Source organism: Melospiza melodia, chromosome Z (genome assembly GCF_035770615.1).
Source record: "Melospiza melodia melodia isolate bMelMel2 chromosome Z, bMelMel2.pri, whole genome shotgun sequence".
Classification (NCBI taxonomy): Eukaryota; Metazoa; Chordata; class Aves; order Passeriformes; family Passerellidae; genus Melospiza; species Melospiza melodia.
The window spans coordinates 9,792,093-9,813,742 of NC_086226.1; the positions used below are offsets into that span (position 1 = coordinate 9,792,093).

General features: G+C 44.6%; 3 protein-coding genes across 3 annotated transcripts in view; 1 reads left to right on the forward strand and 2 right to left on the reverse strand.

Annotated features, from left to right (window-relative positions):
* Positions 1–258: 258 nt before the first annotated feature.
* Positions 259–13,556, forward strand: ARHGEF39 (Rho guanine nucleotide exchange factor 39). The gene is made up of 10 exons (XM_063180087.1): positions 259–350; positions 1,676–1,860; positions 2,776–2,870; positions 3,269–3,389; positions 4,401–4,519; positions 6,211–6,281; positions 8,024–8,152; positions 11,711–11,940; positions 12,808–12,896; positions 13,070–13,556. The coding sequence occupies exons 2-10, from the start codon at positions 1,714–1,716 to the stop codon at positions 13,083–13,085; spliced, it is 1,017 nt and encodes a 338-aa protein (XP_063036157.1). The 5' UTR covers positions 259–350; positions 1,676–1,713; the 3' UTR covers positions 13,086–13,556.
* Positions 13,557–14,630: 1,074 nt separating this feature from the next.
* Positions 14,631–15,544, reverse strand: MRPL17 (mitochondrial ribosomal protein L17). The gene is made up of 3 exons (XM_063180085.1): positions 15,335–15,544; positions 15,157–15,225; positions 14,631–15,086 (listed from the first exon to the last, which is right to left on the reverse strand). The coding sequence occupies exons 1-3, from the start codon at positions 15,506–15,508 to the stop codon at positions 14,832–14,834; spliced, it is 498 nt and encodes a 165-aa protein (XP_063036155.1). The 5' UTR covers positions 15,509–15,544; the 3' UTR covers positions 14,631–14,831.
* Positions 15,545–17,247: 1,703 nt separating this feature from the next.
* CCBE1 (collagen and calcium binding EGF domains 1) overlaps positions 17,248–21,650 on the reverse strand; it is a 96,003-nt gene continuing 91,600 nt past the window's right edge. The window contains exon 11 of the mRNA XM_063179978.1: positions 17,248–21,305. Within this exon, the coding sequence (XP_063036048.1) occupies positions 21,072–21,305 (234 nt within the window). The 3' untranslated portion in view covers positions 17,248–21,071. The remainder of the gene's footprint in view (positions 21,306–21,650) is intronic.

A 21,650-nucleotide genomic window follows, 5' to 3' on the forward strand; every position in this document is an offset into this window, starting at 1 on the left:
TGCTAATGGTGTACTATAGATAGTAATAGAGGGTGTTCAGTGGTTTTTGAACGTGAGCTGGGGAGAAGCAAGCTGGAGCAGTTCGGCCACTTGTGGGTCAAGTGTTTTCTAGTGTACCCACAGGCTGCAGACAGCTCTCACCCTGCAGACCTCACACAGAATATATTGTGCAATAATGGGAATGTTAGAATTTCTTTACGTGAGCAGTAGATGGTCTAACTTGGTATAACTTGTTTGTTTTAATTATTACGTGTTAAAAGAAATTGATTGTTCTGGGAACTGAAAGCCTTGACTGCTGTCTACCTGGGCTAGAGGCGCTCTGCGAATGGCAGGACTTTAGTCGATTACTGGTGAGTATTTTGCAACTGCACTTGAATATAATGATGGAATGGTTTTGGTTAGGGTTAGGGAAGTCCTTTAAAGGACTAAAAAGACCATCTCCTTCCAACAGCCCTGCAAAGCCCTAGGACACCTTCCACAGACAGGGGTGGTTCAGGGCCCCATCCAGCCTGGCCTTGAACACTTCTGGACTAAGGCTAAGCTTGAGGTGGTGTTCCCTGCACTGCAGTGTGCACTGTTCCTCTCCATCCATGCCAGGTCTGCCCTGTTTGACCAACATGTGGTCTTGGCTAGGCTTGTGGTTGTGCTGTGATTGAATATGAGGGCAAGGTCTGGAGAAACTGCTGTTACTATAAAACACTGTGCATGTCCCTCAGCTCTCTGGACTTTTGGCAACTCATTGAATGAGTCCTGAAATTTTGTTTCAGATATTGATTTACACGTCTGAAATGTCTCTGGAAGATGGTGTTTGACAAATATCCTTCTCTATGATGACACATCTTTCTGTATTAGTGTATCTTGTCCATGTGGGAATCAGAACTTTACAGAGGCAACTCAGATTCCAGCAAAACGGCAGACTTGATGCTGGGGCAAGTGTGCAACTGCCTGCACTGCCTTTTCATCAAAAGAACAGTATCTAACAAGGTCTAATAATAATAGATAACAATATCTAATGTTCTGCAAAAATATGCCTCTTTCTCTGAGCGTGATAAACAATGTTTTTATGTGCAACAAAATCATGATACTGTTGCAGGAGAGCAGAACGAATCTGGCGTGATTCACGGCAGTTACTAGGCCTCTCTCATCTCCAGGAGCACAAAGACCAGTTAGAAAATGACAAAACAAACCACTGGCTTCTTAGTAACCTCCATGGGAAAACAAGCAAGAGTGTTCTCTTCTCTTTCCCCGTGGTGGTAGGGGGGAAGTCCTGTTACAGTGCCCCCATAAAACAAATCTTATTGTTATTTTCTACTCCTAACCACAGTACCTCTTCCACCCAGAAACTTTAGAGTTTAACAAGAATTTCAAGCAAAGAATGGGGAGGGCAAGGCACAGGAAGCAGTGGTTTGCACGTGGGATTGTGCACTGAGATTTGCTTGCAGATGAATCATCATATACTGCTACTGCTTTCTCAGCCTGGCCTCCCTGCTGGCGTTCCTGTTTGAGACAGGGCCTCTGTGCCTACAGGAGGGAATGCAAAAGGAAATTGTTAATAATCATTGCTGGCAGCTGACTGTCCTTATTTCCTAGGAAGGTGTTGAGTTTTTAGCTCAGAATCCTGCCCTGCAACATACGTTATTCTTTTGCTGTGTGCCCATCTTGCTTGGCTCTCCAGGATCCTTTACCTCCCTGTGTATCAACCCTGACTCTGCCATGAGTGCCTCATCCCTGCCATTTGTGGTTGGAGCAAACACTGTGGAAGACCAGCGGGCTCGCTGGGAGAGAAAGCGCAGCAGGACAGCCAAGGAGCTGCTGGAAACAGAACACAAATACCTTGAGCAGCTGGATTTGGTGCTCACAGTGAGTATTTCTGCCCCTTCTGATATGGGGGTGCCTCCAGACAGCACATACTTATTCGTGTTGCCATGGGGAAGGGTCAAGAGCAAGACTGTGGTACATCCCTAATGCCTGGGACACCTGCTGGGGCTGAAAGGGTTTTTTGTTGTTTTTCTTTTACCTCCTCTGTAATATTCAATAGCTCATGGGTTTGGCTTTTTGGCCTTGGCCTCTACACAGACATAAATCTTTTAAGTTTTGATTGAATAGGGTGCTCGCCCTAAGATGCTTGAGATGTATCAAATGTAGGGACACAGAAAAAAATTATGAACAAGATGGTGAAAAACAGATGCATTGGAGGATACTGAAATAAATTATTTTCAGTGCTGTGGTACTGTGCCATGTGTTCACAGTTATGGTCAGAGCTACAAGTAAGGCTTACGTCTGATGGTGCATATCTTAGGTAGACAGTCACAATATTTGATAGTTTTCCAAGCCAGAGAGTGTTCAGGCTGCAACTTCTGGCTTCTGCTGTGTGCCACAAGTGGCGTTTGAGTGACCTCAGAGATTAATTACCTTTGCAGCCTCCCAATACTTGAAGGGGGCTTATAAAAAAGAGGGAGAGTAACTTTTTACACAGGCACATAGCGATAGGACCAGGAGGAATGGTTTTAAACTGGCAGACAGTAGGTTTAGATTAGATGTTAGGGAGAAGTTATTTACTGTGAGGGTGGCGAGGCACTGGGACAGGTGGCCCAAAGAAGCTGTGGATGTCCCATCCCTGGAAGTGAGCAGCCAGTTTGGATGGGGCTTGGAAGATGTCTCTGCCGAGGGGGGAGCTAGGTGGTCTTAAAGATCTTTTCCAATACAAACCATTGAGTGATTCTATGATGATTTGTGAATGCTACCTGTTTGAAATATTTTTTTTTTCCTGCTTAGTACTTTGTGACAATTTTAAAGGCCAAAGGGACGCTGAAGCCTGCTGTGTTGGAAACTATATTTGGACCCCTGGAGTCCTTATATTCAGCCAGCCAGTAAGTGGACATAGGATGGAATTCCTGTAATTATTTTGGGAGGACCCTCTGTTGATGAGAAAGTAAGATTTGGGGAAATAAGGCTAACCCCTTGTAAAAGAGGCATTCACTTCTAGCACTGCTGGCCTTGGTGGCACTTGGAGGTGTCCCCAGCCAACTCCTGATCTGTATCACATATCTGGGTGCCCAGTTACTAGACAGTGGTTTAAGCTCAGTATGCCTGTTCCACAAGGTGTTCTGTGCTTACTCTCTGACCTTCAAGCACAAATTTGGTATAGAAACTGGCTATGAGGTGGAGAATGGTAAAGGCAGGTCAGCAAAGGAAGGAATCAGAAGGAGCTGTGAAAATGCCATCAGTAATGTATCCCTCACAAGCTATCTCTGCTCCTTGTGCCCAGTGTTCTGTCACTTCACCTGGAGAAAGGGAATTTGGGACCAGGACTGGAAAATTTTTGCCAGAGTCTGGATCTTTATGGCCACTATGCTGAGAATTTGGAGCATGCAAATAAAACCTTGAAGGTAAATATGTACTTTAGTCTTCATATGGTTTCTCTTTTTCCAATCTGTGAATCTGCCACATCTTTCCATTTGTTTTCTGTCTCTGGAGAGATCAGTTTTCTTACTTTTTCTGGCTTGATGAAATCCTGGCTTTCTTCCACAATAAAATGGTGACAACTTCTCTACTTAGAGCTTCAAATTTCTGATGCCTTTTCAGGTGTTTGTGTGTGTATGTGCATATGGTGAGCACTGCTTTCTGAAACAGTGTTCTGTATTTACTCCCACTCCTTCCTAACTGGCAAGTCTAGAGAGTTTCCAGGCTTTCTCTATGATACAGTGATCTCTTTCTAGGAATTGTCGGGTCTCCTAGTCTTTCCCATTACCACCAACTGTATCCCAGTAGTGGGATTTCCTCTTCCTTCACATTTTTTTTTCTATGTTGAAGACCATTTTTTCCTTCCCACTTATGTCTTCAAATACAACCTGTTTTCAAGAAATTTCTAATTTCTGCAGAATATATATATATATATATATATATATATTTATTTATTCATTCCAAAGTCGTGACAGATGTATCTGGAATTTAAACCACTTAACTCCTGGTTTTGGCAGTGCTTGTTCCCAGATACAGAATGTACAAGGATGTTTCCCTCTTTGCATGCATGTATTCATGCTTTTCATTTTCCAAGAGGAAAAGCTTTTTTGGATACTTGTCTTAAGGTGAGAGGAATGCAGATGTGCATTGCTTTTTGTTGAAAGGCATGGCAAAAAGCCACAAGTGCAGTCCTTGTTTTCCTAACTGAGTCAACCTTCTCTTTTTCTTTAATTTCATGTATGGAGGGGAGAGATCACACCCATTGATATGAACGATCAGGAGAAAGGCAATGGCTTGCTCATAGCCACAAAAGAAGTTGATGCTTGTGGGCCTGGAGTCCTAAACTCTAATCTGAAGTGTTCCAGCTTCTGGTACATACTAGGGCACATAGTTCTTTCTGTAGTCTCAAAGCTAAATCCCTTTTTTGCTGCACACAGGAGCAAGTGAGGAAAAATAAGTCATTCCGTCGGTTTAAGAAGCTCCAGGAGACTCGACCTCAGTTTCAAGGGAGGCAGCTAGAGGATCTGCTTCCTTTGCCCCTGCAGAGGCTGCACCAGTAAGTAAGCAATTGTGAGTCTTCAAGGGATTAGCATAAGAAGGGAAAAAGTATTGTATCATATTTTTCTATGAAAGGGAAAGTTGCCTATTGTGTCTCAAAACCAGAGCGTAGAGATAGCAATGAAACAGACCTAAGGATGTGCCTGTAAAGTGGAATCAGTGTACATGGATGGGAGATGATGCAGGAAGGCAGTTTTGTTTAGCCCTGGCTCCCTCCTCTATCTCTTGGATAGAATTGGATGCTTTCTGCTGTCTCAGTAGGCTACTGAAGTTTGGCTTTGAAAGAAAACAAGCTGACTGAAATGCTGCAGAAGTGGTGGTCTCTGCCAGCAATGCTTTTGCTCCATTTTTATGTAGATTGCTGACCTGGAGCATTGTGACTATTGGAGAGGGTTCTTTTTGGAGAGAAATGAGATTAATGAAGGAGAGCTTCTCTTTCCTCTGTGGTTATCAGGGCCGCATGCTTTCCACAGATATGGTGCCTATCACCTTTGTCTGAGCCTGGACAGATCCACTCAGGATTGCTGTATCTCCCTCTTGAGGCACCAAGCCTTCCAGTCTTCAAGAAATGTTTAGACAACATCACTGGATATTTGTGATTTTTAGAGTGGTCTTAAAAATGCAGAGGCATGAATTGGACTTGATAATCCTTGTGGATGCCTTCCAGCTCAGGATATTCTATGATCATCTCCCCTTTGAAGAGCCAGACTGACTGGCTGAGGAGAGTGCTGCATGCACCCATAGGCAGCCCTTTCCTGGGGAGGGTGTGTGGGTAATAATGGTGGGAACGCAGATTCTGCTGCTATAGATCCAGTAGCTGTTTTTCAACAATGATCTTATCTACACTAAAGCAAACATGAGAGATTGAGCACCTCTTTTCTTTGAAAATAACTTGGAGAGATCAGATACCACAGTCTTTCATGTAACTTTATGTAATGTTTTTAATCAGCTTGGCAGAACTAAACATGAAACTGATTGGTGGGTTTTTACTGTAATTCTTTGGATAATTGTTTTAAATTTGCAAAACAGCAGTATATTTGTTGCTGTCCAACTATTTGGAAAAGTATGAGCTTTTTGATAGAAAGTCCAATTTTTTTCATTAATCAGTTCTATCATGTTCAAATGTCTTTAAAACTCTTTTAACATATGCACTAGGTCATATGAGTTCTGCCAGTTTGTTTCTCTGTTAAGTTCCTTCTGTTTGACTTTACTGGGAGAAAGCATTTGCAGAGATCTTATCCTCTCCAGTAAAGACTGGAAAGGAAAAAAGAAAAAGACAGGACTTAGTTCTTATAGAAATGCCTTTATTTTCTTGTGTGGGCAGGAAATATGGTATGAATACTACCATTCATATACTATTAAAATAGATAGTTCAAAAAGAAATTTGTTCTTATTGAAGGCAATAACAAAATATGAGTTCTGAGACAGCCTCATGATCTTAAGTGATTTGTGAGTCTGCTTCTATTAGATGCCCAGGAAAACCCAAAGGTTTGCAGATGTACAAAATACTTGGGTTATTTTAGCTGAGACATTTGATGATAAAATGAATGAATGAAGTGTGACCAAAACTGCCTGATTAGGCTTACTCTGCCTCCTGGCTGAGTGTTGTTCACTGTGCTGTTCTAACAGGAGGTGCTGCTGCTGTTCCTGGTATCTTGTTGTGAATTAAACCTGCTCTCTCCACCTCAGGTACAAGCATTTCTTCAGAGACCTGCTGGAGAACACCAACCCAGACACTGCTGAGTACCAGAAACTTACAAGTAAGTACTGGCACTTTGATCAATGATACACTCCTGCTAAGAATATTTTGACTCCCAAATACTGCCTGGTTCCAAAGGAAAAAAAAATCTTCCTCTCTCTCTGGGGTTCTAGTGGATTATTATTTTCCTTCTCCATCTTGATCAAGATATCTCTGAGAACATGTTAGGAATAAAAATATGGAGTAACTGCCTGTGAAAATGGCCTAATATTTAGGTTGGAGAAATAGCAGCTGTTTTTTTTTTTATATTCTGCTGCTTGTGAGGCACGGGAACAGGTAGCTCAAGGAATTTGCTGATGCCCCATTCCTGGAAGAGTGCAAGGCCAGGCTGGATATGGTCCTGATCAATGTGATGTATTTGAAGGTCCCTGCCCATGGCAGGTGGGTTAGAACAAGATGATCTTTAAGGTCCCTTCCAACCCAAACCATTCTCTAACTCTCTTGGTAACATGCCTCAATTTTCTAGGATAATTCATGACCTTCATGCTATATCCAGTCACTAGAAATGTCCCCCAGGGCTCAGTATCAGGGTCAGTCCTGTTTATCTTTATTGATGATCTAGGTAAGGGAATCAAGTGCCCCCTCAGGCAGTTTGCAGATGGCACCAGGCTGGGTGTGAGTGCTGATCTGCTGGAGGGCAGGGGGGCTCTGCAGAGGGATCTGCACAGGCTGGATCCACAGGGCCAATTGTGTGAGGTTCAACCTGGCCAAGTGCTGGCTCCTGTCCCTGGGTCACAGCAGCCCCTGCAGCTCCAGCTGGGACAGTGGCTGGGAAGCTGCTGAGTGGGAAAGGCCCTGGGGGTGCTGGTCAGCAGTGGCTGAACATGAGCTGGGGGTGCCCAGGGGGCCAAGGAGGCCAAGGACATCCTGAAAGTATCAGCAATGGTGTGGGCAGCAGGAGCAGGGCAGTGACTGCCCCTCTGTGCTGGGCGCTGGTGAGGCCACACCTCAAATCCTGGGCTCAGTTTTGGGTGCCTCACAAGAAAGAGACTGAGGTGCTGGAACGTGTCCAGAGAAGGGGAACAGAGCTGGGGAAGGATCTGGAGCACAAGTGCTGTGAAATATGGCTGAGGGAAATGGGGGTGTTTAGTCTGGAGAAAAGGGGTGACCTGAGCACTCTCAACAAGTACCTGAAAGGAGGTTGTGGCCAGCTGGGGATTGGCCTCTTCTCCCAGGTAACAAGCAACAGGAGGACGAGAGGAAATGGCCTCAAGCTGTGCTAGGGGAAGTTCAGAATGGACACTGGGAGGCATTTCTTCATGGAAAGGGTTGTTAAACACTGGAATGGACTGCCCAGGGAAGTGGTAGAGTCACCATCCCTGAAAATTAATTCAAGAAATGACACTCAGTGCCATGTCTACTTGACAAGTAGGTATTCAATCCTAGGTTAACTCAGTTATCTCAGTAGTCTTTTCTAATATAAATGATTCTGTGGTTTTTACAACCAGTTAACACCACTTGTAGGGCATTTTCCTGTTTTTGCTTCCAAATCCAGGAAATTAGTCCTCTCTCTGATGTTTCATTGGCAAGTGTTTTCTAGAACTGCAAAATTGTTAGTTGGAAAGAGGCCTCTGGAGGTGTTCTAGTCCAATCTTTCACAGAAATTTCTGAATAAGCTGTTGTTGATACTTGGTTTAAAACTTTTCTTCCTAATTTCATGCTGTCTTTTCTTAGCAAGATGTATAATAAGGTGAAATACACATTCATTTGTGATAACTTCAAAGTATGCTGCTGTAATTTCAGAGACTGTGAAATCTGTTTGTGAGGTGTCTCACTGGGTCCAAGACATCTTTGATAAGAGAGAGAACTCCTTGCAGCTTCTTCGGGTTCAGAAATTGCTCAAAGGACAAAAGACTCGGGTTCTGGCCGCAGGTGGGTCTTACTGACAACTCTGTTTTTCTTCTGCCATGCTGAGATACGTGTACATATGTTCTCCTTCATCTCTGACTCAACTCACATTAACCAATTTTCCCCCTCTGCCCAAATTCCAGATAGGTGATAAAGGATTATGACTACTAATTCAAGCACTCTTTTTTTCCTTGTTTTTTTTTTTTTTTTTTTAATTAAGAATTTTTGAGTTAGGATAAGCAACAGCTTAATTGCCTGACATTCAGATAGGAGAAGCTGATGACATCTGGTTAGAAAGTTAGGAGTGTAAGTCCTGGGTGGGAATGAAAGAGAGACACTAAATTCTTTTGGCTGAGTGTAAGCAGTGGCATTATTCCTTCTCCATTGCAGGAATCACAGGTTCCTGAGTGTCAAAGGCACAAGAACTGTGGTGTTGTTCACATTAAGTTACAAGATTAATGGCATTCTGCACTCACCCTTCATGTGAAGAATTTTCTTTTATCTGCATGGTTAAACTGAGCCAGAAATCACTGTGCTTGTGTTGATTGTTGGGATAGTTAAAGCCACAGTCACTGGCATGTAAGAACATTTCAATGGATAGGTCTCTTATGTGACTGGGTGCTCTCCATGCCCAGACCACCCTCTGAGCTGTGTAGGAAATACTGTGAGAACTGTGCCCAGTCTAAGCAATTATGAGATGGTCATTTGGAGTTTCACCTGTAGCTTTACTCAACTCTGCTATTGCAGAGGTTATCCAGGCACAGTGCTGCAGCTGCAGAGGAGTGTTAAGTTACTGTGTGTGAAGGTCTCTAATGCAAGAACCTCAAGGCACTTGTCAATGTAGTTGTAATTAACATGTGTGGATTTTGGATGAAAAAATCTTTCCCCACTGGGATGGGGAAAAACTCAGGCAAAGCTCGTGGGCTGAGATAAAGAGAGTTTAACAAGTACAGCATAAGCTGTTCATGCATGCAAAACCATTCAAAGAATTCATCCACCATCTGCCATGGGAAAGCAGGTGTTCAGCTATTCCAAGGAAAGGGCTCTGACCAGAGCTCTACCACACATTGTAGTTACCTGGAAAGACAAGAGCCAGCACTTTAAAACTCCCCCCTTTCCTTCTTCTTTCCCCAACATAACAGGCTGAACATGATGCCATATGATATAGAATGTCCCTTTGGGGATTTCGGATCAGCTGTCCCAGCTGTGACCCTTCCCACATTCATGTGCACTCCCAGTCTCCTCACTTGTGGCTTGAGGAGCAGAAAAGAACCTTGACACTGAGCAGTGCCTACACAGAAATAAACAAAAGATCCCTGTGGTGTCAATGGTGGTTTCAGTGCAAATCTAAACCAGCCGCTATGGGAAAAGATAACTCTTTCCCAACCAAACCAGCATAGGTAGAACAAAGTTTACTTATCAGAGGTTATTCTCAAAGATGCTCAATCAATGGGCAAATTAATTTACAATTCTCTTTCCTGTCCCTAGAATATTTGGTGCTGCCAGGTGAAAGGGAGCTAACACAGGTATGCTCTGATTATGCTGAGCAGAAGCATGTGTGGGGGTGCCTGGGCACGCTTGGGCTAGTGTGTAAGTAAAAAGGTCAATCAGTTATCCTGATTAATGTTGGAACTAATAAGATTAGTTCTAACAAACACCCCAAACAAACAAACATTAGTTCAAACAAACACCCCAAAGCAGTATAACTAGACCAAAGATGGCCATTGTCAAAGTGTTTGGTCCACCGATTATTTTGGTCTCTGAAAATTCCTAGACATAGTAGGATAAGTGTTGAGGGTCAGTAAAGGCATTTCCATTATCTAGGACAGAGAATTCTCGTAGTCATGTTTTCCATTGGCTGGAGTTACATAGTTATCATTGGATATGAGAAGCACAAATGTAAGAGGCAGCTGGCGCTTGCTAGTTTTGGGCCAGCTTTCCAGAAACAAAATAGCTTTTGCAGGACAGTTAAGATTGTGTCCTATTGCCAGGAAGGAACATGAGAGAAAACAAAATGCTGTGGGTTCAGAACAAAGGGGGAGTGTTGGAGAGGGGTATCTGTCATTTTCCAGTGTCTCTGAGATATCCTGCTCCCACGAAGGCGACTCTGCTTTTCTTGCTGCCTTCCACATTCAGGACAAATACTGTATCAGCCAGAACTGCCTCCTTAACTGAGCACATTGTTCTGTTATCCAGAGCTTCCCCTGGGATATTTTCTTGCCCTTCTTTCACAACAACTTCCTAGAACTTGTACACCTGGGCATGGATCTATATTCCAAGACTTCCAGTACAGTCTGGGCAGATTGTATGTCTGTGAGTCTGATCACAGCATAGCCTGAGGGAAGCAGCTCCCAGCCCAGCCCCATGCTTCTGACACTTTCCTCCTATTTGTTTTTATAAACCTGGATTAATTCCTCACTCTTCTCTTCCTCAGTTTCTTATTCAGGTAAGAGGAGTGATTCCAGTGGAATAAGCTAAGCAGGAATTCACTTGCTTCTTTGTTTTGTGACTGTTGCATTCAAATAAGACACAATCTACAATGAAATCCACTGTATTTTTATTCTAAAAGGTATTTATAGCTCATGCAGAAGCTAAGGCATGAAAGAGTGGCTGAAATTCCCTGGCAGATGTTTCCTAAACAAGATCAGGTGGCAATACCTTGTTATGGATTTACAGTTTTATAAATAATCTTCCTGACAGGTGTCCTCATAATTCCGATGAGTTGATGGCTATCTTCCACAATAATCTTAGTAAGAAGTCCTGCTTTATTTTATTTATTTCATTATTATTAATTTTAATTGCTGCTTACAGCTAGGTTTATCAAATTATTTTGATTACTTCCCTCCTGCTTTCTTTTGCTCTTTTTTTATCACAATTAATTTCATAGGTGGATGACACTGGGCTCTGTTTTGCAAGAGAGGTTGATAAGGTTGCCTATGCAGACCTTCCTCATTTTCTATCTCCTTTCATGCCTTCTCTTTAGAACAGTAATCTGCAATTGGTATTTTCTTGCTATTGTAGGTCTGTATATAGTTAGATGATCTGTGAAATATGGTTTTGTTTTGCTTTGGGGAGGTTTTTTGAGCTTATTTATTTTATTAGCACACACAAACAAAACAAGGAAAAAATGGTAAGTTTTCAAACCAGAAGCTAGTTTCTGTTATACCACTAATTACAAACAAGTGGGTAACACAATTTGAGATAGTTTATGTTGTGTTTTCTGAAGGCTTATGTTAATTTAAAGGTATGCATACTGTTCTCAAACTGTGTTTTTGTTCTGATCACTTTAAACAGACTTGCATATGATAATATCCTCTTAGTTAAAATAGCAGATTTATAACAACTTCAGCTGCTCCTCATACACTAAATGTTTTGAGCTGGTTTCTGCTTCTGCACGGGTGCTATCGGCGCTGGTGGGCCGGACCCAGCTGACATCCAGTGCCTTCTAGTGGCTGGAATTGATGTAGAACACGGCAGCTTACAAGGGTGGCTCATCCTGTATTCCTGTTTGTCTCATTACATCCTTTTTACTCCTGCCTGCCCTCCCTCAGCTCTCACAGCTGTCTCTGTTTCCATGCCCAGAGCGCTGGTATATCCGGGAAGGCTGGCTTCTGGTGGTGCCTGCAAAGGGAGAAGAGCTGAAGCGCAGGATGTTCTTCCTGTTCTCTGATATCCTCATTGCAGCGAAGCCCTGCCACCCGCTGCACCTGCTGAACTCCAACAAACTGTCCTGCCAGGCTGTCTACCCGCTCCACCAGTGCTCAGTGGATAAAGTGTTCGGCCACACGTGGAGCCAGGGAGGGCTCCTCAGTGTAAGTCTTCCCACCTGTGCCAGGCAGAAGTGCCAGTGGAGTCAGCCCTGTAAGCAGGCCTTCAGCTGTCTCAGCAGCAGAGGGACCGAGATGATGGCAGTGGTGATAAAATGCAGTGAGCAAGTCTGAGTTAGGACAACCCTTCCCTTCTTGAGTGATGCAGGTACTTCTCCTTTCGTGGAGTGGCGCCTCCTGCACACTCTGGGGTTACAGGCTGCTGGTTGCTTCACTTAGCTCAGTGAGGAGGCTCCACCAGGACTCTGACATGCCCTCATCATGCCACAGGTCTGGGGGACAGCCCCACACTCATGTGACAACGAATTACACTGATTACAGACTGAACACATAGAAAAACAGAGAATGAAAAAGATGTGGATGTTATTGCAACAGATGTTGTGCATCCAACTCCCTGAGGGCTGCAGATTCCTTGACAGGGACCAGTCTTCTCTCTACAACCCCCTTCTGCAGGGGTTTAAAAGTCAGCTCTTCCAAGGTTGCACCTGGGGCTGTGTTAGCTCTTTTCTTGTGAGCTATGACAAAGAACTTTGAGCAAGCTGTGACCTGTAGATGATGGTAGTGGAAGGAGCCCTAGGGACATGGAATATGGTGGAAACTGGATGAGCTGCTGAGAATTCTAATTGCTCACCTCCAAACAGGTCAGAATGAGCTGTCAACTTTGACTGGAAACAATGGACAAGACTGGCACTTGTTCTGTACTGTACAGTCTCTGGCTTCACTAAATTTTTCTGTGTGGGAAGAAAGAGGGTAAAAATCAGCATGCAGGGACTGAATTCAGTGGTGATGATTTTCCTTTTACGGCAGCTGCTGCCTTGGCAAGGAATGCCACAAATTCTGCTTGTTTTTCAGCTTTCCTTTCCACACAAGACACTGCTGTTGATGTCCAGCAACCAACAAGAGATCAATGACTGGTACTGGAGTCTCACAGCTGCAGTCAGGTGGGCATCCAGGCTCCAGAGGTGGAGGAGGACAGGACATGGAAGTGACCACTGACCCTGTGTGTGGTTATAAGGGCGATGGAAGCAGCCTGACCCTGGCAGCCAGGACACAAGGGAATAATGAGGACAGATTTCCCACATTAACTGAATTTCCCCTTTGTTTTGCTCTGCAGGCAGCTGAAAGCCTGACCCAACCGAGTACAAGACAGACTGGCAGGACAACCACCCTCGTGACAGAAGCTTCCACAATCTTATAAAAATGTTCAGGGACATATAGGAGCACTGGATTGAGGACTACACACTGTTTGTGAGATTACGAATGCTTTGTTTGTTGCCCTAATGTTCACACAGCTACTGCAAAAAAAAGCATTTGTGCACAAAACCCCCCACGTTATCAAGGATTTCCCCCAATTTAGCTTAGAAGCTTCTAGCTTTTTTGCACTTTAGTAAAACTCAAGATAACTTAAGGTCAAACAAATGGGAGTGTGACTTGCTTTCCCTCATTAAATGTTTTTTTAAAGGAATTTTGGTATTTTGTTAAAGCCTCAGCATAGACTTTTAATCATGTGGAAGTTGTGCAGCAGTTTGGTTCAGAAAATATCTATTTGAATACAGTCAACTGCAAAGAGAACACTTTCAAGGCTATTAGAAACAAAAAGATTAAAGTCTGTCTGACTGATCTTGTAGCAGTTTGACTGTTTTTTCTTCTTCCTTAAGCAGTACCACCCATCCTTAATTTCTCACTCGTGTTTATTAAAACAGAACTGGTACTATGTGAGGTAAGTGTCTCAAGGAGAGAATATATTAATGGGGGTTCTTTGTCTTTCCATACAATTAGCTTGCTACACAGGGCCACTTGTATAAATCCCTTAAATTTGTGAAACTTGGGAGGAAGAAATGCAACAAAGTTTAGGAAGCCACACTGGTTCCACTGTGTTTTGCCAAGAAAGGTTGGGCCAGGTGTTATTGAAGTCCTTTTCAATTGGGTATTCCATCCTGTGATTTTATGTTTGGGTTTTGTTTTGGTTTTTTTTTCACTTCAAAGTTACAGCTAGGACTTTCAAGTACTAGCTGTGCCTGAAATTAAAGACAAAGCTAACAAATTAAGGTTCTTATTGCTCAGTAGTTATATCACCCTGAAAAAGTTCTGCTACTCCCCGTTTTTGTTACAATAGAGTAACAGAGATGTCTTGCAATCCTGCCTTGGAAGCTGGGGTGCCTGTCAAGCTCTTGCTGGATTACTATGACTCACACCTTTGTTACCACCTTATAAGACAAGTTTCTTTTGGTGTCTCTTTATAGTACTCAGCTCAGTGTTACCATCTTACTTGCATTCAGTGCTTCTTAAACAGCAGAAGTATCTTATTTCTCACCAAACTTCCCACCTTGAAATGCTGAACACTGGCTCCTAGAACACATGGTTAGCAAATCCATTTTTCTGGAATAAGCTATTAACTAAAAAGCACAGGAATTAAGCCGAGTCAGGGGAGGTTTACTTAGGACATTTAGAAGAATTTCTTCACAGAAGGGGTGAATAGACAAAAAGGACCTGCCCAGGACGTGGTGGAGACATGGACATCACACGTGCAGACATTAAAATTAAGACTGGATACAGCACTTAGTGCCATAGTCTGGTTGACACGGTGGTGTTTGGTCACAGGCTGCATTTGATAACTTCGGAGGTCTTTTCTGCCCTAAATGATTCTCTGAACACAACTCAAATACAAGCAAACCGACTTTCTGAATAAAGTTTATTTACACAGAAAATACCAATCATCACGGCTCCTAGCTTGATTTCCTTCTCCTGCTGAGTGTCATCTTCAAACCACTGGGAGCAAGTGGTGACCCTCAGCAGCCCTCTCCACGGCAACTTCCCTCGCCCTCCAGCCCGCCTGCCCGCCTCACACACCATCCCTTCCCTGGGGCACGGGGGGCCTAGACGGGGGTGCCGCGGGCCCGCTGCGCGTCCTGCCGGTACCCCTTGAGCAGCTGGTTCAGCAGGGTCCTGTCGGAGTCGCGGCGCGGGCGGACGAGCGGCGGCAGCGGGTTCCCCTTCAGCTCGATCACCGCCATCTTAGCGCGGTCCAGCCCGTCCCGGTTGGGGATCTGCAGCAGCCGCGTGTAGCTGCCGGCGTGCGGCTGGAAGCGGGGCGCCAGCACCTTGAACAGCTTGTGGATGAGGTCCTTCTCCTGCGGGGCGGCACGCTCAGCCCCGGCTCCGCGGCGGGCCGGGACCGATGCGGGGTTGGGGGCTACTTACGGTCAGCCAGAAATCCGCCATGCGCATGGCGCGCTCGTCCTTGTCCCCCCGTTTGGCGTAGTCGATGAGCTGTGGGGAGGAAGGAGGCGGTGGGTGAGGAAGGAGGCTGTGGGTCAGGGTGCCTCGGCCGCCCGCCGCCCCCCGGCCCGGCCCGGCCCGGCGCGGTGCCGCCGCTCACCCGCTCGGCGTAGCCGCGCATCTCGTCGGCCCGCGCCCAGGGCGTCTCGATGCGCTCATGGCGCACCAGCGCTGTCACCAGGTTCCGCAGCAGGTCCAGGCGCGACCGCGGGCTGAGCCCGAGGCGCCGGTAGACGCGGCCATGCGAGATGGCGGCCGCCACCGACAGCCGCATCCCGCCGACCGAGCGCCCAGCCTCCGCTGCCGCCGCTCCCGGCAGAGCCCGGACGCCGCGCAGCCCGCTGGGAAATGTAGTCACAGCCGGAGTCCCGCCGCCCGGAACGGGTCAGGCTGGAGAGGCTCCACGGCGGGACAGCTGGTCCAGCCTCCGTGCCCGAACAGGGTCGTCCTGGAGCACACGGCACAGGAACGCGTTCATGCAGTTCTTGAGTATCTCGGATAAGGAGACCACGCAGCCTCTCCGGGAAATCTGTTCCAGTGCTCTGTCACCCGAACGGGTAAAGAAGTTCTTCCTTTTGCTCAAGTTCCTGTGCACCGGTTTCGGCCCGTTGTCCCGTGTCCTATCGCTCGGCACCACCGAGCAGAGCCTGGTCCATCCCCTGACCCCTCCCTGCAGACTCTGACAGACCTGGATGGGGTTCCCTCTCAGTCTCCTCTGAAGGATGAACATGCCCAGCTCCCGCAGCCTTTTCTCATAAGAAACACTCCGGCCCCTTAATTCCTTTTGTCACCCTCCGCTGGACCCGCTCCAGGAGCTCCCCGTCTCTCTGGCGCTCAGGAGCCCAGAACTGGACGCAGCGCTCCATGCTGGGACACGATCTCCGCCCTCGCCCTGCTGGCGCTGCTGCTCCTCACGGAGCTCAGCCCGCAGCCGCGTACCGGGACAGGGAGCCGGGACAGGGAACCGGGACAGGGAGCCGGGATCTCTCACCGGGACAGGGAGCCGGGATCTCTCACCGGGACAGGGAGCCGGGATCTCTCACCGGGACAGGGAGCCGGGACAGGGAGCCGGGATCTCTCACCGGGACAGGGAGCCGGGGCAGACCCGGGCGAGCGGGGAGATGCTCGCGGGAGCGAAGGTGTCGCTCCGCGGCGGTCCAGGGTCCCTGCGATCCTCTGTTAGCTCTTTTTAAAACTATCGGATGTAAGCCAATTAAACAAGCAGATTTTAAAATGTCTGACTTTAATGCACTGCTGTGTAGCTGGTTAAAAGGAAAAGGACTTCATCGTGCCGTACGACTACCATATGGCTTTCCCCAAATGCACACATCAAGTAACTGAGATCCTGCTTTCCACGAATTCTTGACAGTTCTGTTCTGTTAGGCTCATACTGTCACGGAACAGTACTACGAGCAGGAGTGTACTCCTCAGTACAACCGGGAACTCCTTTGTCTACCTTTCCATTCCTAGATCTGCTAACTATAGAATTTTGTCTTTAACACTTTGCTTCCACTATCTACTTTCTAAAACTGAAGACAGTTGTTACTATGACTATTACAACTTTTTCTCCTTTTTTTTTTTTTTCTCCTTTTTCCCCTCCTCGTGTTTCACTGTGATTTATAGACACTTTTCATTTTACTTTGTTTGCACATTTTCCCGAGTATCAGGTATTTCCCCATTAGCGGTGGCGGGATGCCGGAGAGCTCCGGAGCGCCGTGCTGCATCCCTGCGCTGTGCAGGAGCTGCGGTGCTGCATGCAGCCTCGTGTAGCCCTGATGTGGCACAGGAGCCACCAGCCATCCTCAGGGCAGGGGTGGCTGTGTGCTTTATTCCCCAAAGTCTGAAACCCACCCCAGCTTGCAAAAGCTCGTGTCCCAGAGTCGAAGAACTATGACAGTATTGTTCAGCTCCAAGAAAAGTGCTAGAAGGCAGCATAGGGAGATTTCCTGCCATCCGTTTCTTCCAGTTGCAGAGAAAGGGCAAAGCGTAATAAAAAACCAGCTACCAACAGTGTAAGAAAAAATATCTTTGTTATTATGAATACATCATAAAATCACAGTCATCTTATACACATTTTAGTATTTTATATATAAATAAAGTGAACAGTATAGTTATTGGAATGTGTAAAAGGAACAAACATATGGATGTTTTTAAAGTGTGAAATTAACAGATAATTGGACCCCACCCCCGCCTTTTGTTGCTGCTCTGGGACTTGGTACATTAACTGAAATACTTCTAGGCAGAAGGCTATGCAAGCTGTGATGCTAACAGTAACTCCAGGCACCACCCTAATTCCATTTACAATCCATTTTCCTCTCCTTTTCTTATTTAGCCTGCCTATATAGGAATTCTTGTGTGTCAGAACTACAGCTTTGCAAGAAGGACTAAATCTTTATGTACTTGGCACAGTATTGAAAGAAAACATTTTTCAAGATTCATGATTTTGTTAAACCCTTCAACAATCAGAATTTTCTTATCACTACCCACTCTTGCAAATGTTCCCATTAAATATATTTCTAATATTAATAAAATAACAAATTCTTTATTATCCTTCTGCTTATAATTTGATGTCTTAACATCAAAATAATATTTCTTTCTAATAAAATTATACATACCATTTATATGAAACAAAGTTGTCATGTGCATAAGCCTGGTAATGAGACTAGCCATGAGTGTAGAAGTTTCTACTTTCTTGTTTTGGATTCTTGGGAGAGTTTGTTATTTTTGGAGCCACAGAGTAATAAATAATTTGCAAGGCAATGACTTCTGTGGCTACCACTAACAAAACTTAAGATTGGAAATGATTCCTGTGCTCTGGCTTTATGAAACATTTGGTGTGCTCAAGAAAATGACACTTTTCTGAACTTTTTTGTGTTTACCCCAAAATCTGAACAAAATGTTGCTGATGCAATGTATTATGAGTGACCACGCAGGTAATCAGAAACGAGAAAGTTCCATGCAGAGATCTCAGCTGGATGTGGATTGAAGGCTGGCCCTTCCCGGCCAGCTGTGCCCAGAGGGACTCTCCCTGCTGCAGGAATTCCTATGTCCTGCCATGTGGTCTTTGCCATAGTGTTCCCTCCTTGCTGCTGGGACTCAAACAGTTTTGAGGCATGAAATCTGGGCAGAGGAGGGCAATGACAAGGGCAAACCCGAGGAACACATTCTGTCACCTTTCTTTTTTCATGTACTGTGAAAGCCAATGATGCCAGCTCCAGAAAGGGAAGTCATTGAGGTTTCCATTCAGAAAGGCATGGAAGCATGTGCTATGTTTCTATTCATGAATCTGTAGGAAAACTTGCTGTACTTACAGCAAAATATGTATTTTATCTGCTTTTCTGGTCCAGGCTCAGAATAGCTCCTCCCCGGGCACTTTTACACAGCAGGGCAATTGGCACCTGTCCCTGAAATTTGATGGTCAAACTGTGGGAACTTCTCATTGGGTATGTGCCTCTATTCAGAAAAGCAGAACTTAGAACTAAAATAAGTGCCTTTTTTAGAATACATCACCTTGTGGGCAGCGAGCATTAGTGTTTAGTTTGTATGTAGGAAGTGACTCATCTAACAGAGGTTAGATCATTCAGTATCTGATGGTCAAAAACCTGCAGCTACTAATTCTCTAGTGGGAACCAGCCTGATCCAGCAGGGTGCAGTGGTAAACATATGCAAGGGCTCCATAATTTGCTAGATTTAAAATTACAACATTTGACATTTAACAAACTTAATTAAAATTGCATATTCATAAATGATGTAATTTATACTTAGTTGTCTGCTTGAAATTAAGAAAATAAGACACAAATGCCTCAGTTCATGCTATCTTTGAGGTTTTTTCCAGCCTGCTGCATATAAGACCATCCCTCTTTTGGACACAGGTACCTTCCTCAAGTCTCCCTTATTATGTGATTCACAAGATTGCTTGGATCTGCAGCTGCTGGCAGAGCTCCTCCCAGACATAGGGGAAGCCCAAGGACCACAGGGTTAGATTTCTAGAATTTTTTTCAGCTATCCCCACGACTTAGGCATTGCTTTGTAAATATTGATACAGATATAATGTGAAAAGAAATACAGAATACTCAGTGTTCTTAAAAGCTAATGTCCTGGCTTGTGGCTTAGTGGCAGTGAGACGTTGGGAAATGGCTACAGGAATGAACACATCCTCTTAAGACAGTACACAGAAGTTATGGAAAAGTCTAGACAGACAGCTGTTTATGCAGCGTGACCTGTACTGATGCTGTCAGGATTGCACCAACTGTCTTTCAGCCCAGAGAATATGGAATGGAATCCAAACCTTTACATAGTCTGAAAAGGCCCTTCTTATATTTTTACCTGTATTTATTCTACTAGAACATGCAAGCCCTGAAAAACATGGCAAAGTAACAATTTTCTCTTTGCATTTGTGACATGGAGACTACCAAACACTAAACATACTGTAGAAGTAGCAGCTACACAGACACAACATTGAAATTTTGTGCTTAATATACTCCTTTATATTCTAAGCATGGCAAAGTCCTCAGCAGCTGTAGTAATCCAAAAGAAATGGCAACATACTTCATCCATGAGGTATGGTATAACTTGTGCATCCAATTTTCCAGTGTAAATAAAGGGCACTCCCTTTTATCCCCATTCACAAGTATAGGATCCCACGTGCAGTACCTCACCTTAGCCATCCTCGTACCAGTTGAAATGTTTTGTCATGTGCACTCCTGCACATGCTCACATTCCTCATACACCCAGCCAAACACACTGCCACTCTGTGTTCCAGCCTGGTGAAAGCCATTTAGGTTGGTCTCATGCAGCAGAGGAAAAAAACAGGTGGAAGCTCTTTGCAAACATGAGGCCTTTCTCTGGTCTTGATGTCACTCAGACTTCAGAATCTCACCAGGGAAGACATGCACCTGCAGGAGGTCAGATCCTGACTCTTTCTGCAAGGCTGGGATATATTTCGTTCCTGCCAATAAGCCTGCCTGATTCACTTTTGATTTGGTTTCCTGCTTTAAACATCCCCTTTATCTTGATTATCTTTGTGTAATGTATCCAACACAAATCTGTTGAGAAAGCTAACTGGCCTTCACACTGAGCAGTGGGGCAATGGTAAAGAAAAAGTAGTGTTTGTGTGTGTCTCAAAGCAATTTATGACACACACATCTTCTGACTGTCTTTGAGCAATACTCTAGCAACACAAAGCTAAATAATTTACTGATCAAGCAGCAGCACCCTTGTTTAACCCTTCAACTTTTTTTGCCTTTTTCTGCCTTGATGAGGCATAGTAGAAGGCGTGTCTCACTTACAGATGGCCTCTGCTGTGAAACAGGGGTCCGCTTCTCACACTCTCCTAAGCCTGGGGACAGTAGCTGGAGACTTGACTTTAGTGGTATAATTTATTTGCATTCATAAAGTAACTGTGGACCAAAGTGTTCACTATCAATATAATTCGAGGATGATGTTCAGCTAACCCTTTGTCCCTGGCAAAATTTGTGTACTGGGTCATTTGGACATAGAACGCAAAGTAGGCAGATGGAATGCTGTGGTCTGTGTTATTAGCTAGAGCATGCCTTAATCATACTATATGCTAAGAAGGTTTTTTTTGTACAATGCACAGTGCAGGCTTGGCAGTATGGAATTTCTGCAAGGAGGCTACCATGAACCAGGAAAGCTACAGTACAGGCAGCATGGTTCAGGAAAAGCAGAAAGAAAAATGGGAAATAAGATATATATATATATATATATATATATATATACACACACACACACACATATATATATATATATTACATTGTCAGTGCATTTTTTTTTATATTGAAGAATTCTAAAGAGGCTTTGTTGCTCAGCAGGAATAGCTAAGGGTGGTCTGCCTTCTGTATCCTGGTGTTTCTGGATGTTGCCCGTGGTTTGTAGTCTTCTCCGGATCCAAAGTCTACTGTGTCGTGATAGTTTGTGAATTCCTGAGGTAATGGAAACTCTTCTGTTGATGAGTGAGTCCTGTGTCCAAACACTCTCTCTTGCAGCTCAGCGATGTCGTTTCTGATGTCTGCCATCATCAGCAATAGGAAATCAAATGAACCCGGTGGGCCCTGCAGTCACAAGGCACTGCCGTTAATCACAATCCACCTCGCTCTTACAGTTTTCAAACTGGCTGATAGAATTACTCCTGCAGGGGTTGTTCAGTAAAATTCTGCTCAGTATCAATTCCTAAAAGCTAATGGTCTGTTTTTTAACCACCTTTAATCAGGAAACAATTTTTGAAAGAATCAGATGTTTTTGCAGACAGAGCTTAACATTTACAAAATGCTCAGTCCTTTTGTCACTTAACAGTTCCTTTGCTTCAAAAGAATATCTTCACACCTCATGGAAATAGAGGGGATTAATCTTGGTTTCTTGTCTTCTTGCTTATTAAACTGACATAAATTACATTCTTA

Coding starts and splice junctions, on each gene's coding strand:
- ARHGEF39 (XM_063180087.1), top strand. CDS start 1,714: ATGAGTGCCTCATCCCTGCCATTTGTGGTTGGAGCAAACACTGTGGAA. Junction 4,520..6,210: donor CCCCTGCAGAGGCTGCACCA/GTAAGTAAGCAA, acceptor TCTCCACCTCAG/GTACAAGCATTTCTTCAGAG. Junction 8,153..11,710: donor GACTCGGGTTCTGGCCGCAG/GTGGGTCTTACT, acceptor TTCCATGCCCAG/AGCGCTGGTATATCCGGGAA.
- MRPL17 (XM_063180085.1), bottom strand. CDS start 15,508: ATGCGGCTGTCGGTGGCGGCCGCCATCTCGCATGGCCGCGTCTACCGG. Junction 15,226..15,334: donor TGCGCGGCTACGCCGAGCGG/GTGAGCGGCGGC, acceptor TCCTCCCCACAG/CTCATCGACTACGCCAAACG. Junction 15,087..15,156: donor TGGCGGATTTCTGGCTGACC/GTAAGTAGCCCC, acceptor GCCGCCCCGCAG/GAGAAGGACCTCATCCACAA.